The sequence below is a fragment of the Nipponia nippon genome, unplaced genomic scaffold (assembly GCF_047370975.1).
Source record: "Nipponia nippon isolate SJK-2023a ecotype South Korea unplaced genomic scaffold, ASM4737097v1 scaffold_21, whole genome shotgun sequence".
Lineage (NCBI taxonomy): Eukaryota > Metazoa > Chordata > Aves > Pelecaniformes > Threskiornithidae > Nipponia > Nipponia nippon.
In genome coordinates this window covers 90,405-107,445 of record NW_028262338.1, presented here as the reverse complement: position 1 = coordinate 107,445, position 17,041 = coordinate 90,405, and the positions used below count along the sequence as shown (strand labels likewise).

The 17,041-nt window shown below is 38.7% G+C and overlaps 1 protein-coding gene across 23 annotated transcripts in view; it reads left to right on the top strand.

Moving 5' to 3' along the window:
• The window catches only part of ANKHD1 (ankyrin repeat and KH domain containing 1), a 122,409-nt gene that overhangs the window by 74,488 nt on the left and 30,880 nt on the right, over positions 1-17,041 (top strand). For 22 of the 23 annotated variants that reach the window (XR_015705306.1, XR_015705307.1, XM_087760098.1 and 19 more), the window contains 3 exons: positions 8,509-9,252; positions 16,478-16,623; positions 16,776-16,887. Coding sequence is in view for 21 of the 23 variants with exons in the window: in XM_087760098.1 (XP_087616224.1) it covers positions 8,509-9,252; positions 16,478-16,623; positions 16,776-16,887 (1,002 nt within the window). In the remaining 2 variants the exon portion in view is untranslated. The remainder of the gene's footprint in view (positions 1-8,508; positions 9,253-16,477; positions 16,624-16,775; positions 16,888-17,041) is intronic. The other variant, XM_087760107.1, reaches the window with a different exon arrangement.

The window sequence follows — 17,041 nt, the reverse complement described above, 5'->3', positions numbered from 1 at the left end:
AAAAATGGGTACCAAACAAATGAAAAGAATATGTAACTTCTGGTTCAAATAAAACAGCAAAAAGCTATATACCAGCATGTGTGCCCTTACATTTAAAGAACTATTAGTATTGTGAAGTGGGTTAGTGTTCTGGAAATACATTTTGTGAGGCATGGGAATCAATGAGAGATTAGTTGATACGGAGTCAGAAGACTAAATTTATAAGCTTAAAGTCATGTGTTATTTAATCAAATATGAAAAGCAAGTAGTTGATTATAGTTTAAGAAATAGCTCTCATTTAAAAAAAAACATTATTGGAAATGTCAGCATATATTTTAGGCATGTTTTTAGCAGTACTGTGTTGTTGGAACTGGCACAGAGAGATGTAGTTGTTCTCAGTGTTTCAGGACATGCTTCATGCATGTCAGCAAAACTAATCTGTGATGCATTGCAAGAAATGTAGCAATCCCAAATGTGTCATTGGGCTGATGAAGCCTTCCTGGAAACTTTGTGTGCAAAGCTCTTGTGTATCTCAGATCTTTAGGGGAAAAATGGTATTTTTGTGATAAACACTGTGTGATCATTGTAGCGATACCACTCTGCTACTTCAACGTCGATAGAGTTAGTGTTCTTTTAACTTCCATTCTTACTTGTTATACACATGTGGCTTTACTATACCGGACTTTTATCGTTAGACTTGTTGGGAGACGAGGGGCAAAAGAGGGTGCAAATAAAGGTGTGTTCATTATTTCCCCGGGAGGGGGGAGCAGTCTTAAGTTCTTATGTAATAAAATAGAATCCTGGGAAGACAAATTTCTTGCCTTCACAGTTAGAAGTAGCCCCCTGAGTTTTTGTATAAACTCTTAACTACTTGGAGAGGAGCACCTGACCTTCTTAACCTCAGTGCAGTCTGGCTTTTAAATTAGTTTTGCAAGAAATGCAATAGTAACAACTTGTTTCCTGAAGAGTTCTTGGCAAGTCAAGTGTAAAATGAGAATACACTTGTATGTTATTGTTATGATTCAAATATGGTGTGAGGTTTTTCAAGAGGAATTTATGGTCTAATTTTGAATTACATTATTGTTCTTCAGTAAAGTAAGAAGACATATGGAATAGTTGCTATTTGAATAATTATTTTGGCAAAGGATTTAATACCAATGTTTAGCAAGTGAAAAGAGAAACATTTCAGAGCTGACAGCGGATCTAGACAGACTCAGATAAAGGTGATACACAAAGATGGTAACCTCCTAAAGAGCTGAAGAAAAATCAGGTGAAAGAAGCAGCAGAATTAGTTCATGGGACTGAACAGACCTCAACTCTACATGCTTAGGAAGGATCGTTCTAGTGCATTACGTTTAGCATGTTTCTATTGTGTCCATGTAAAAATGAAATGCCAGTGAAGTTCAGCTCTGTGCTTTTGTGGGGAGAGGCAGGAGATCCCTTCCTTGGTGTTTTGTACTTGCTGTTGCCCTCACTTGAGCACAGTCAGGATTGCTCAGCAGCAATTCTGGTGCAGCAGCTCAACACAGAGCGTCTTTTGGCTAGAAAAAAACAAATGTGCTATTTCTGCATGACCAGAGGGTCTTTCCCGCTTTACACTGCGAGGGGTGTAAAGTGCAGTGGCTATGATGCAGCTCCAAGTGCCTGTGCATCTGGTTCTCTGCAGCAAGGGGGTCTTGGTGCCCAGCACATGAAATGGTCAAAAGGAATGCTGTTGGATTTCTTCAAGAAGTCAGCTGGTGTAATAGTGTTGCCATTGATAATCTGGTCTAGTTTGTAAATGCAAGCTAATATTTAATAAGAGCGGAATCTGAAGCTCCCAGCAGTGTTTGTGATTCTCTCTTGGTCTGTCACAGAGCATGCCTGATTAGTGCAGTGGCTTGAACCCACAGCACATTTTTAGAACATTATTGAAAAATGACATGCTAGTGCAACAAGAGGATGCTCAGGAAGTCTGTGGAAAGCAGCAGGATTGTTTTCATAGTCAAAATATTTTGACTATGTAAGGTGTTTTTAAATATGTCAAAATTTAAAGTAGTCTATTTTTGGAGGCTGAGGTATCAGTTATTTTGTAAGTTTTCCACCAGATTTGTTTTACTTTATAGCTTATCTGAAATTGTGCTTACAAATGAACTAATTGGCCTTAACTGAGTGCTTAAAACCTATCAACATGCTGTCATTAGACTTCTCCACTGTTATCTTTTAAGTGGACAGTAACTTGCAGCGTTTCTCATTTGGGGTGCATGTTTTTTTAGAATTCCACAAGACTTAAGTAATTCACGTGAAAGCTGCCCACATCTGCCTTTGATCCGTGGGAAGGAGACCAGAGTTCCCTTAAAGTTGAGCGGGATTTTTGGAATCTGTAAGCCTTTTGAGTTAGACCTTCAGTATATATCATCACCTCTATCCCCATACTAAATCTAATAGTCTAATGGCTTGGAGAAAGGAAGGAAAAACAAACTCCACATAGCTTCAATAGCTACAAATTCAATAAATATTTTTTACTCCAATATCTGACTTTTATGCCTAATACTGAGTTATATACTGGCAGAGATCTCATACATTGTGTGATTTAATTGAAATAGGGACCAGGGTAACAGTAGAACTAGAAAGATTATATTGTTCTTACTGAGGTGAAGGTATTAAAGCAAGCGGGTGTTCTTGCTTTTCCATTCTGACTCCTTTCAGACTTATCTACTGCACAGTCTAGCTGCCTGTTTGTTGTTTCATGTGCTTCAACATCTTCTGATTAACTTTTGCCATTTCCTCTGTATTTTCTGCCTGGGTCAGCAGCCGACTCAGTTATGTGGGATGAATTACCAAGTGAAACGTAACAGTCCATGCCTCGTGGCTTTCTAACTTCACTAATACTTTCTTAGTAGCCTTAAAAGACTTGTTATTCTTTATGTGAATCTTTAGCAGTGCAGGCAGATGATGTAAAAACAAGACACCTGTGTAGGTCCTCAAGAGCACAGGTGTATAAAGATCTTTTCATGGTGGTTTGTGAAATTCCACTCCTTTTGAAGCTCCACTCACCTGCTTGACACCGACTAATTTAATTACATCTTAGCAATTTTCTGGTTAGATACCATCAAGCCACCAGAGGAAACTTGGGAAGAAAGCTAAGATTGGAAAGTAACTCAAATTTTTGAATGTCAGAAAATTGAGTTAAGTTTGGCTTGGTTTCAGCCATGTAACCATTGCTTGTTGGATGTCATTGCACCTATTCCCTGCAAGTTTTCTGTAGAAACAGCTGCAGGAGTGATAAAGATTGGCAAAAATACTGCATGGTTTGCAGGAGGAACGTAATGAAAATACAAACTCATCTGATCATTCAGCCCTCCACAAATTGTCCTGTTCTTTATAAAGAAGAATTAAGTATGTATTAAAAACAATGTAGCAGATTAATTTACTTGGGAAAAGCAAGCTATTTTTTTGTTGCCCAATTAGCCAGATCATATAATGTTGTACTTTGCATTTGCATATATATAGATTGACTGATTGTTTCCCCAGGTTCTTAGAGCTGAATTTCTTACTGATATGAATTACAGTTAAACACAGAATTTTCATAAAAATTCAATATTGAGCTCATCTTATTCCTGTTGATGAGGCTGGTGAATTTTAATTGCAGACTGAAAATCTGTCAACTTCCGAGGGAAATCAGATTTTTAAAAAACCCTAATGTGCAAGAACACTGGACAAGCAATTCTGTTAACAAAGCACAAAGATCTTAGTATGGATTTATGCTTCCTGACATCTGCCTTTTGTGAAGTGAGGAACGGACTGAATCTGTTTGGCTTTTTTTTTTGGTTGGTTGTTTTGTATTGGGTTTTGGGGAGGGGGCTTGTTTGGTTTGGGGGTTTTTTGGTTGTTTGTTTGTTTTTGTTTTTTTTTTTTTTTAAAGTTCTAGGTAATAGTACCTATCAGGCTGACATGGTGATTCATACAGATTTATACACTAGGTATTGGTTCCAGCAGTGAAGATGTATTTGAATGTACAAATGTGTATCACACAGTTGAGTTTTTTCCTTGCTGTCATTTTTTTTTATGCTGGAAAAAATCTTTTGAAATGTAACTGTTTGGATTTGGATCCACTCTTTCTTTTTTTTTTTTTTTTAAACAACTCCAGAAATTAAGGAGCTGTCAAGAAGTCCCAGAATTTCATCTAATAAAAAGTAAAGTATAATATAACTGTTTCAGGTGGTGACCAAGATGAAAACCACTACGTTGAAATGCAAGTTGTGTTGACAGAAACTTCCTGAAGAGTATAATGGATTGTAAAACCAAACCTTTGGTCTTTTTAATTTTCTGAAAAGACCTTAAAAATAAAGTAGTGATTTTTCTTAAACTTTTGTTGCTTGCTCTAAAATACAACAAATGTCTATCCTTGCTAATTCATCAGTTAGTGCTTTTAGGGTAAGATCTGAACTAGGCTTCATTTGTGTAAGAAAGTTACTTATCTACTTCATGTTTCTTGGACACTTCCTTTGAGTAAGTATCTCAGTCCTCAGACTTGCAGAGGACAGCGCAGGTACCTGCCTGTGCTACTGCTGTACAGTACGGGGCTGTCATTTGGGTGTTAGCAAATCTAGATGGTACATCTAATAACAATGTCATTGAGGTCAGTAAGCTAGTTTTAGGTAGGTTTATTTTGGACCAGTAGCATCTTACGTGTGCTGCTCTATTCATTGTGAAAGGGCATATAAATGACTTCTTTCTTGGGAGAAGATGACATCCTATGGATTAGAAGTCAGGGCTAGAAGAGCAAGTTCCTCGAGAATCATAAGCACTCAGGAAGAAATACGGTATCAGACTTGTTCATAGTCACCAACCCTATAAAGAGTGAATGTGTTTTTAAGCAAATTTAAATTAGAAGACTTTAATTGCTTAGGAGAGCCACCTGAGGACTGTAAATATGAAAGTTATTTTTCCAACCTCCTGCTCACAGTGTCTAGATCCTTTAAATGTTAGTTGCAGCCAGAAGGCATTAAAAACTGGTAATGGTGTCCTCCCTGCATGTTATTGGGTGCTCAAGAGACCGGGGATGGTGCTTGGGCGAGGCTCGTCTGGGTGAATGGACTATTGCAACTTGGGTACATAGGAGATTATCTACAGTGTACGGGAGAAGTACAGGAGATTTCCATAGGAAACATTTACCTCTCATTTCCTGAAGAGAATAAGAAATCAGAGAAATGGATGAGAAGCGGCGTTTGTGCAGAGTAGGTCTCACCCTGAGTTGTGTGTGTTGGTCAAAAAACTGGCTGAAGACATGCGTGTGCTCTGCAGGAATGGTGGTGAAGGCTGAGTTAGGTTAGGGACCAAAACCTGTGGGAATATGGAAATATAAATAGAAGAGCAATTGGCGCTACTGTTCACAAAATAAATAAGGAAACAGTTGTTTCCTTACTCTGTGGCTTTCCTGGTGTGCCCAGAAGCACTCTGGGTTTTCTGTCAACCAAACAATTCTTTGTCCTGTAATCACGATTACCTGATGGCAGGTGGTATTTGTGTAGCAACATCTGGATTTCATTGATCCTCAGTCTTCATTTCATACTAAACAAGTCTTCTAAAAGTGGCCGAAACAGTTGCTTTAGAGGCTAGATTGACTACTTAATATTGCTAGGTTTAATTTTGTAGTAGTTTGGTTGTGTAGATGCTCCACCAAAAATATAAATGAACAAAGTAAGGGGGGGAGGGGGGGGGGAGTTGTGATCTGGCCTATGATTGGATTTTTAAGTCTTACTGCACTTAGGTATTTCAAAAGTGAAAGTATAACGTAGTGTCTTGTTCATAAGTATCTACTAAAATGAATACAGTATTTTTCAGGACATTGTAATATAGAAAAGATTTGGATAAAACAGGAAATTGCTACTTTTAAATACTTCCAATATTATAATATTACAATGCTTACATATTTGAAGCTACCAACAGCATCTTCTGCACCTCCGGTTTGAACTGGCTGTTCAGGTGTGCATGTCAGGTTTAGAAGATCTTTCTTCCTACCCCTCATCCTCTTCCAGTGTCCCCAGCAGTACAGGTTGCAACTATTTTCTGGCATGGAAAGGGGGATCTGGAACCTGGAAAGTGGCCCTGCTAACTAATTAGAAGCTGATTAAAGTAAATCTCTGCACTTCTTCTGGAACTTAAGAGCCCAGCTCTTCATTTGCTGGTTTCCTAATGCCTGTCTTCAGAAACTGTCCCAACTTTCCGTGGTCATTCCTGGTCTGAGCCACTGTCTGGGGAGTGCTGCCCGTTGTGAGACAAGCCTTGCCTCCTCTACCCAGCCCAGGTCTCGATATGAAGCTGTACTTCTGCTCTTTACTTTCTCTTGTGCTTGGTAGAAAAGTTTTCCTATGACAGGCTTGTTTTCTCCCCAGGTGGGACTTAATTGAGAGGAATGATATTGGTACTTTATTATTTGAGGACTCTTTGAACTGCAGCTTTCCTTTCCTACAGAGTGATGGAAGCTGTCTGGAGCTGCCAGGTCATGGGAATACTTTGTGTTAGGATGGAAATGATAGATACGGTAACCTTAGGAACAACATTAAACAAAGCACTGCAAAGGGTTCCTATCTTAGTCATGTCTTAAAGGCAGGGTTAATTTGCAGTTAGGTTACTATAATGTTTCTGCTACTTCAGCAGTGGAACAGCTTAGTTTCAAAGGACACCAATTGACTTTTACTGGTTTCTAACAAAGATTTAGACAAGCATTTCAGAGATTTTTGGTGAGTGCAAATATATTTTTCAAGAGTGATCTGCAAAACTTACTTTATAAGTCACACTTTTTAAAATGAAAGGATAACTATATAAACCCTAAGTATACTACAAAGCCAAATAGCCAGCCAGCAGCTTATAGCAGACTCGAGCTAAATATCCACCAGCCAGTACAAAGCAAGTTATTGCTAAACTTTAGTCAAATTATTTATTGTCTTCCAAGAAATTGTCTTGGGACTTGTTTAATGGTTCAGAGACAAAATAGTGGTAGTGTTTGGAATAGGTATGCAGCTAGAGCTACTGACCTGTACAAGGCAGCCATGTAAAGTATTGAGCTGGAGAAAGAGCTTACTGAAGGGTGTCTACAGTGTTTGTGGGATGCTGGGGTGTTTCCTGGAGTTAAGATTTTTGTTGTTTCCCTTAAATTTAGATGTGGTTTGCTTTCATTCCAGAGAGTCTGGTGAAGGTATTCAGTACAGAGTTGGTTCAATTCTATTTTAATATTTGTTCTTTCTCTTTATAAGAGAAAATTCTCACATTTGTTTGGTTTTTCAATTAGTTCCTCAAAAAAAGATTAATTTCAGAGTGAAGTGTATGTGACTCCTGTTTTGAGAGCAATGCAAAATGAAGTCACTTGTGAATTAATATTGTGGTGAAGGAAAGCCCAGAGAGAAATAAATCAGTGTTTTAGGAAACTTCCAGAGCTAGTGACTGATCTGGGACTTAGTTCTTGCATCCAGATTTTCACTTAACTGCGTGATGTTTAGGTAACTTCATTAAGCCATGGCTCAAACTGTACATAATTTTAATTCCCCTTTTAATGATTAGTTGTATGAGTCTGCTTTGTAAATACTCAAGTTATCTTTTTTCTGTTTTTTGGGGGGGTTTTCTTTGTTTTAAAGCTACCTATGTCACTGTTTCGGTATAGCAAATGAGTGGTAGTGCAGAAAATTATTTGATCAGGCTAAAACCTCCCACATTTTTGATTAAAGTTTCTTACACTGAAGTCATAATTAAAATTTCAGCACTTAATAGATCTGTATTACCAAGATGTGACTGGAAATTTCACAGACATGGCTTTCAGGAAAGCAGCCTTGGGTTGCTTGAAGGCAGTGAGCACTCAGAGAAGTGCTGCCCTGACTTGATGTTCCTTGCTAGATTTGTGTTGAAGATTATTTTTTGAGTCTTAATAGTGAGCAGAATTGTTAATTTGTTACTGGAGCTGTTAATTTTGTCTGAGAACTTTTAAAAAGGTGCAAAAGCTTCCAAGTATATTTGTATACATTGTCTGCACTGGCAGGATTCTGTTTGTAATGTAAAGGTGGAATGCTATAGTGTTTGGAGAAATACTAGTTCAAAATGTTCACTGTAGAGTTAGTCTTCTCTCGAATATAGACTACTTTTGCTTGTAACCTTGCTGTTGGAAGTTAGCCTCTGGAAAATAGTCTTAGTTTAATTGCTCTGCACATCAGAACAAGTTTTGGGAACTCAGTAAATTATTTAAATTGCCTTGCTGCTCTTGCTGATTTCACTTCCCAGATGCATTGTCACGTATGTCAGAAACCATAAAGGTTCCTTATTCCTTAAGATTAAAATAGCTGTGTTCAAAGGGATATTAGGATCAATATTGAAAATTCCAGCTATACGCTTTGTCCTTTCTTATCTTAACATGGAGTGTAGGGTTTACCTTTCTGTGGTTTGATAGATGTGCAGTATTAGTTGTAAAGATTTTTTTTTTTTTCCTTTGGTGGGTGAGAGGGGAGGTTTGGGGTATCTTCAGCATGGCATTTTTTCAAACATTTTTCATGTGCTTAGGTGCATCCAAGCAGAAGTCAAGTTCCCTGCAGGTAGCAGATAAGGACCTACTGCCACCTTTTCACCCATACCAGCCTTTGGAATGCATAGTAGAAGAGACTGAAGGCAAGCTGAATGAACTTGGACAGAGAATTAGTGCTATTGAAAAAGCACAACTTAAATCATTGGAATTAATTCAAGGTGAACCTTTAAATAAAGATAAGATTGAAGAACTTAAAAAGAACAGAGAAGAACAAGTACAGAAGAAGAAGAAAATATTGAAGGAGCTGCAGAAGGTGGAAAGGCAGTTGCAGATGAAAACCCAACAGCAGTTTACCAAAGAATATTTGGAGACCAAAGGTCAGACAGACACACCACTTCCCCTGCAGCAGCAGTGCCCACTTCCAGGGGTCTTCCCAGAAGTGGAAGCTGATAAGGGTCTGCCAGAGGATAACTTTTCAGGGTTACCTCAGGTTGACACAATCTTGTCTAAAGATGATGAGCAACAACAGTCTCCACCATCTGCTGAACAAATAGAGTTTGTCCCTATCCAGCCTTTGCCAGCACCGCAATGTAACTTTTCTGGTAATTTAGGTTATAATGGGACAGAGTCTCTTGAACTTCAGAAAGCATTAGGGAATCAGCAGAATGTAGGACAGCAGCAGCAAATTGCTGGGCAGGGGCTCTTAGTTCAAGAACCAGACGGATTAATGGTTGCCACTCCAGCACAGACGCTTACCGACACTCTTGATGACCTAATAGCAGGTGGGTTAAGAAATATACCTATTTTTGCATTAATTTGTGTGCTCAGTTTCCCTCTCTCTCCTTCCCTCCAAAAACATCTTGGGGTTTTCCAGTTTGGGAATACGTGCTTAAGAATAAGTTCCTGATTAGTGCTATTAATCCTAACAGTGACTTCCAATTCTAACATTAGACTTCTAAATATCTTTTTTTTCCAAAGTGCAACACTTCCTGTACTGGAGACCTGTTTTAGCCCCTTTGGCCTCATCTTTTTCTGTGCTTCTTTAAAACACCTTATCATGAGTGATTAGTGGTGCCCATTAGGAAACCTGAAAGCGTGACTGTTTTATATCTTCTGTAGAATTTTCTATACAGGCTTATGCCTCAGTGACTTTCTTCAGTGTAGTAGCCATCTCTAGAAAAAGCCAAATTATTGTCATTTGTGTGGACAAATGTGTCCCTCTCCTTGCTGCTTGAGGTGTTGGTACAGTTTAAACACAACCTGGAATCCACACAACCACTCAGTTCTGTAATGGCTTGTGTTTTCAGAAAACCCTCTAAACCCTAGTTGTTGTACAGGAATATCTGCTTGTTAGATATAACATGGCAAAAATGTGTCCTGTTATTTGGATGAAATGCAAAAATCCAAACATCCTTCCATTTTTTGATAACGGTGTGAAGAGGAATGGAAGTTCCCACACATTGGGTTGTGTGAGTCCCCTTGTGGAAAAAGAGGTATTGTTTTGGTTGACTTCATTTCATGGATTTGACTAGGATTGATGTTTGCTGCTGGAGGTATGTAGGATATAGCCAGTGTTGTTTGGTCTGTAGTTTGGGGGTGTTTTGTTTTGTTTTTTTTATTCGGTGTTTTTCAATGTTTCTTTGCACCTTGTGTCTGTCCCTCAGCCCTTTTTTTCCTGTCTCCCCTGGCCCCTTTGTAGTTGCTGCCCTGTCCTCTTACGTTCATTTCAAGGTTATAGAAATGTGGGATAAGACCTTTTGCCAGCCATTCCTGTGAACTTTTACAATGGTAATTGCATCAAGCTCATGCAAGTCAAGACTGCCTGCAACTTTGCAACCTCCCATGGAATCCATAGTTGATGGAATAGTGTAGTGTGTTGTATCAGCTCCCTTCAGCTATACAGTGTAATTCAAAGAAATCCTCTTGTATTTAAAGAATCTGTCTTCGTTCCCCCTTTTCTGGCATGGCATGCCTCCTGCCCCCACTCTATGGTGCTCTTCAGAGTAGTCAGCCAAGAAAAAAAACAAAAATGCAATTGGATTATTCTTGATTTTTATTATTTGAGATTTAGTACTAGAGTGTGTGAGGAGGAAAATTTGAATGGTTAACGCAAAACATAATCAACAAGAGCTTAATCTTTGGAGTAGTTCCTGTTGCTGACAGTTTAACGTATCTAGCACAAGACCATGCAGTATATACCGTTTCATGGTTAGCAGCTGTGTATTACAGTCAAAATATTCAGTGCACCCAAAATGAAAAACTGCTGCAGTCAGCTGAGTGTGAGAACTGTGCCATTTGAAAAAACATTGCAAACAACCAGAAAAACTTTATCTTAGAAATAATTTAAAAACTTTAATAGGTATTGGTTCATTTTCTGAAACTGTTTACTGTTTTTGCTAAGAAATTAAAGACATCTTTTGCTAAGAAATGAGATTTACTCATTTCAAAAATTGATGCAAATAGCACGCTCTTCTACAACTACTAGAAACTATATTTACAGAAATGCAACTCAAGGAAACTTTAGCTGTCCAATTCCAGAGGCTCCTGTAAAAATGTATTGATGTTGCTTTATTGAAATATATTTTCTTCTGAAATTCATAAGTTTGTTTTGCTTCCCTTCCCCCAAAAAAATGTTGGAAGAGAATTAGATTTTTTGCTCATTTTTTAAATCCAGATTGTGTAAAAGAGTGACCCCTGTGTAAATTACAATCCTACTATATCTCAAATTTATGTACATTTAAAAACAAGCTGTAAACCTCCCTACTCAGACTCCAAACTCTTTGATCCATATTTAAAACGCACTTCACCTTTTTCCACAACCTTGCCCATTAGTCCTTAATTTTGTAAAGAAATTTTGAGAATAGAAACTGTTATGAGAACTGATTTTTACATGCGTGCTACAGATGCCAGATAAAATTGTTACGTGGCTTGTGCCTGGTGTGCAGGAAGTCTGTCTCTTAGAGAAGTTTTTTCTCGCACTCGGGTGTGCTGATGAAGTGTCTACCTTGATCATGGTACCACTGGTGGAGCTGCAGTAATGGTGGTGAGTGACTCTTGCTTTAGAAGAGGTATGAACACTTCTGTTCCTGCTGAGTATTCCAGTTTGTATTGGGTCTACTTCAGAAGAACAGAAATATTAAATTGGCTTTTTGCCCTCTGCGCTGAAATACCTTTTACTGTTGCTCTTAACAGTGATGATGTAAGAGACAAATTTTTCAAAGCCTTGGTTGAGACTAGTTGTAAGGGAGAACTTCCATTTCTACAAAGCCTCAGGTCTTTATTTTGCTGACTAACTTTATTGTGACAACATACATAAATGGAGTAATTATCTTGCCAGTCTGCTGGCATAATTTGTCAGCTGCTAGGTGTTGAGATGTTTGATGTCAAGGTGCAAAGTGATGGAAGTCTTGCTGGCAGTCAGTCACTGGTAGACATGTACCTGAGTCCCCTCTTTCATAAAGCTTCGCAGAAGTAACGGAGTAACCTTTGGAAAGTCAGGTAAAACCTAAAAATGAAGCAGCGCTTTCCACTCCAGAAGGTTTTGGTTGTAATGGAGTTTATTTAGATGTGCTGAAGCAAAAACCTTGCAAGTAATCCTATCATTGAAGGTGTGACTTACTACAGTCAAAATTTTAATTGGGTTTACAAAATAGAGATAGACGTGCAGTTTAGAGTGGGAAAGCAATAAATTAATTTGGATCACATCTTCCAATAGAAGAGGAATTTTTGGATCTAATTTTCATTACTCAGTACACATTTGGTTTCTTGAAGTATCTTGTCTTGCATAGTTGGGGTTTCATTTCAGTTAACATTATGCGTTTACCATCGTAGATTTCTTAGTTGGCAATATCTGAATTGAGGCTTTTTTGCTGTTTTAGGGTATTCAAGATGAGGAACTTTTTTTTGTTGCTAGGTTTTGTCTCTAGCTGGAATATTTTTATTCCTGTTTGTTCTACTCAGCTGGTATTTTTAGCCAGGAGGTGGAATCTCTGTGTGCTTCTGTCTGACTCTTCTTCTGCAAGCTCCCATTTGTATACTGAAATTCCAGATGTGTTTTGAGAAACTTTATTAACTGTTATTTGGTTCTGAAATTCTGGTTGTGGTCAGTTATACACAGCTGTGATATTTTAAGGTAATGATTTGGAAGGTGACATCTAAGTTACTGTATTTAGGATTGCTGTTTGGAGTAAAACTGGTTACTAGGATAATCCGGAGTGAGAAATGGTGACTCATGAAACAAGATGCAGTTACCAATGTGCAAAAGCCTCTGTGCAGTAACACATTACTGAGAAGCTGCGTGGACAGGCTGAAAGACTCCTCAGTCATGAAAAAAGGATTGTTTTCTTTGTCCTGAAAATTCCAGTTCCTTTGAGGAAAGGGGAGCTGAAATCCAAGTCCAATATTCATGAATGTTCATGCTCACGGCATGACAATGGTTAGATACATGCAGTTTCAGACTACAGCTGCAATCTCATCCAGAGCTGCTTTCTCGGGGTTCTGCCAATGCCTCCAGAGTCGTACTTGGATAAAATACCAAGTTCTTTCTTCCTTTTGTTTTACTCATGTTTCCTGTGATATTTTTTCGTAACTTTGGAAAGTAGTCATCCATGTCCTTGGAGACCTGTCTTCAACTTCACCCTGATTCAAAGAAAGTCTCTTTGGAAAGTTGCAAGCCCTTCTTAAAATGTGGAGAACCTGGATTTTGTTGTGTGTAGAACATTTTTTTTTTTTTTTTAATACAAGTCTTTTGAATATTGAAGTCTATGGAAATGTCCAAAACCTATGTCACAAAATAGGTATTTTATAAAGATCTGAGGTACCCATTGTGAAAACTGATTTTTATTTGTTTTTTTTAATCAATGCCTGGCTATCAGTGTGTTTATTGGTACCCTTCCTGGTGAAAAGACAAAACACTTGTTCCGTAGGAAGCAATCTGCATGTTGGAAAGTTTTCCCCTTCTCAGAGGGTGAAAGCTGCACATTTTTCTAGTCCATTAAAATCCTGTGGCATGGTGTGGAGATGTTGAAGGTGATCATCCCCCACGGTTGGTTTTATGCCCTTCAGATAGCCTTGGTGTCGCAGGCAGTGCCAGTGCTGCTCTCCACTGCCGAGCTGCAGTGCCGCAGTCATTCCTGCATTAATGCCAGTTATTGAGATGAAAGTCTGGAGTGGGTATGGTGGTATTGCCCCTCAGGGAGACTGCACATTAGCTTCTGGCACTGTCACTATGACCTGCTAAAAACTAGTGATTGGCAAGACGTCCTCGACTTCCCTGGGGCCAGTGTCAGACTGATGAAGCCATCCCTGAGGGCACAGCTGGGCTCCTCCTGGTAGCTGGAGGCAGAAGCAGAGAGGTGGCTCTCCCATTGTGTCCTGTCAGTAGGATGACCTCGTCTCCCTGGATGGGGTTTGCAGGAGGAGTAGCTGTCCCACCTCCTGTGTTTGAGGCTAGTAATCCAGAAATGGACTTGAGAAAATATGAGTTAGCTCCAATTTCATACAAATGTATGCGAAGGGATGTTGGAACCATTATTGCAAGGTCATGTTTGACTTGAAAAATCTATATGTTGTGTAACTTCAGCTGAGCTAAATCAGCCCCAGAAAACTGGAGGTAGAAGTTCTCAGACATGTTTTGCTCCACAGAGCACAGATTATGTTGATGCTCCATTGGGCCAGCTTGCCAACCACACTAAGGAAATAGAAAATTACACTTCAAAAAATCCTGCAGTTTTGTAAACTCAGTAGTTATAGAGGGGAAGATTAATCAGTGGGCACTGTAGGACTGTTTGTTGTTAGATTTTATTTTAAACAAGAGTTTGAGGTATCAGTACAGGGTTTATCTGCATTTCTACTGCCGTTGCTGTTCTCTCTCACGTTAGACATCGTTACTGTGCACGTGAAGTGGTTAGCGCACACTCACATGTTTCAAACATATGATGAAAATCTAAAGTATGCAAGAAATACTTGGACATTTTCAGTCATAGATGTGAAATGTAGAGAATTTGTGGAACCTGTAACAGCAACGCTGAATATTTTACATTAAGGACCCTTAAACTGGCTCAAGTGGAGTCCCTCTGAGCAACCCCTGCTTTGTATGCACAGCATATGCACGTGGTTTTAGATGTAACTGTAGTTGCAAGATCTGAAAGCATTGAGCCAGTGTCTTTCATGAGGAAGGACCAGTTTGATTTAATATAAGTCCTTCACAGGGTGATTTAGTGTTTTGTATTTTGGAAGGAATAATCTTTAGAAATCCAATTACTATCTTGCACTTCAGTGCATTGAGCAAGAAAACAATTGTATTAATTAATGCTCATCTGCTGCTATAAGTGATAACCCATAGTAAGCAGATGAAGTGTGCGAGGTTTCATATTTGAAACTTTTAATACAAACCTGTTTTGCTCATGAAGGTTGTAATGTGAAGCAAGTCAATGCTGAATTCAGATACTATACTTTGTTGCTTAAATGTGGTAGACAAATGTTAATGCTGGTTTTTGCCTATGTACCATGGAGAATGCTTTACGTAAATACAGTTGAAAACTGTCACCTTCCAAAATTTCAGTGACAAACTGCCTCCATGTTTCCAGAACCCAACTGAAGTGACCCATCTAAACTTCCTCCAGTCTGTGTTTCCTTTGTCACGCATATGCAGTCCTATAGGCTGAATAAGTGGTATTAGTGGTCACGTTGAGGATTTTTCTGAGACTTTTCTGTCTGCATCATTTTCCTATGAGTAATTGCTGGTGTGTAATTTGTCAATGGAATTGGGAAGGTTGAGCTGGGAAAGGTTTGCAAAAATTTCTTTTTAAGTTGTATGCAGGTTTGAATTAATCCGTCATCTTCCTTTATTGCTTGAAATGCTTGGACAAATGCAAAATGCTGCTGCTTATTTCTTATCTGCAGTTGTTAGTGTTTTCCATCAGTTGCTTGTTCCAGGAATACTACAAAATACTGTGTGTTTTGGAATAATTAAAGCTAACCAGGTATTCCATCTAATGAGGCTGCACAGTATAGAAATTTGGCAATCCAGCAGTGACAGTACTTGTCAAATCCAGCTGCTACATTAGCATGGCATACTATTGTTAAGGTGTACTCGTAGCTAGTACGTAGGTTTGTTAGACCTTCCTGCCAAGTAATCCCACCTGAGCCTTAGATTTGTTTGGGCTCCCTTCAGACTCTCATTTGGTTACAAAGGCAGGCAGAGGTCTTGGCCCCGTAATATATATGTGCAGGGATATTACGCTGCTTCTTCTGGTAAAGCTTCATTTAAAACTAGGTGGATAAAATCTGATTCTCAATTATCAATTTTTTTTTTTTTTTTTTAAAGAAGATAAAGTTGCATTCCTTGTGTCCCTGAGATGTACTAGGTCTTCAGGATGAAATCTTTTACAGGCTGTGGATCAATCAGAATAAATTTTAGGGAGCACAGACAGTTTTCAGCTTTCTTATTTTTGTTGACTGCCCCCTCCTGTCTGCTTCTCTTCCACCCTTCCTGGGTTGTTTTAACTCTGAGACACGATTAATGGTGTAAGTTGCTGTCAGTCATCTTGCTTTGAAAACCTTCTCTGGAGACTAGGTGTGCACTAACCTTTACATGAAAAACTTTTGAATTCCAGAATGAGACTGGATTTCTGAACATTAGGTTTGTGTTTTAGGGATAAATCGTTTGCCTGCTTAGACTGAGCATATGATTGCGCTCTAACAGTGAAGGTTACAATTTGAAAGGGATAACTAATAATCTTCATAATTCATACTTGTAATACATACAGACTAATTCATAAAATTATTTTCTAACTTAACACAGTTTGGAGATGATACTTGCACTGTTTAACTGCCGGAAGGCTTCTTTGCGCAACACACCAACACGTTTGTTTTTAGGAACACTGAATTTGTTTCCCCCCATTACTGTTTTTATAGTAGACTGTTCCAGTTTTATGGGACTAAATATTTTTCATATTAAATGTGGCATTCCTAAGAGTGGATTAATAACACGGTGTTACTTTTCAGCTGTGAACAGCAGAGTGCCCAGTGGCTCCACCAGCTCCTCGCACACTACCGAATCCCCTACGCCTGAGCCTTGTTCACAGGCATCGAGCAATGTGCCCTCGCAGTCAGTGCTCCCTATGTATCCTTCAGTTGACATCGATGCACATGTGAGTAATTGCAATTGGTTTTGAGTGGATTTGCTTTCTGATCAATTCTGAAAGGAAAAAATTTAATCTAGTACTGTCTTAAAAATGTTAAAGTTCTCTTAAAGTATTTTTAATTTCTGAATATTTGCTTCTTTTTCTTCCCAACCATGAAGACTGAAAGTAATCATGACACTGCTCTGACCCTTGCATGTGCGGGAGGTCATGAAGAACTTGTATCTGTACTGATAGCACGTGGTGCCAATATTGAACACAGAGACAAGAAGGGTAAGCTAAAACAGTAAAACAGTTTGACCATGAACTGCAACTTGAAACAGTGAATTTCAAATTGGGATTTGGGATTCTTTGCTTCAGAAAATTACCAAAGCTTGCAAAAATGTAGAATTGCATTCTTGCACTTCATGTTGAAATATTGGCCATA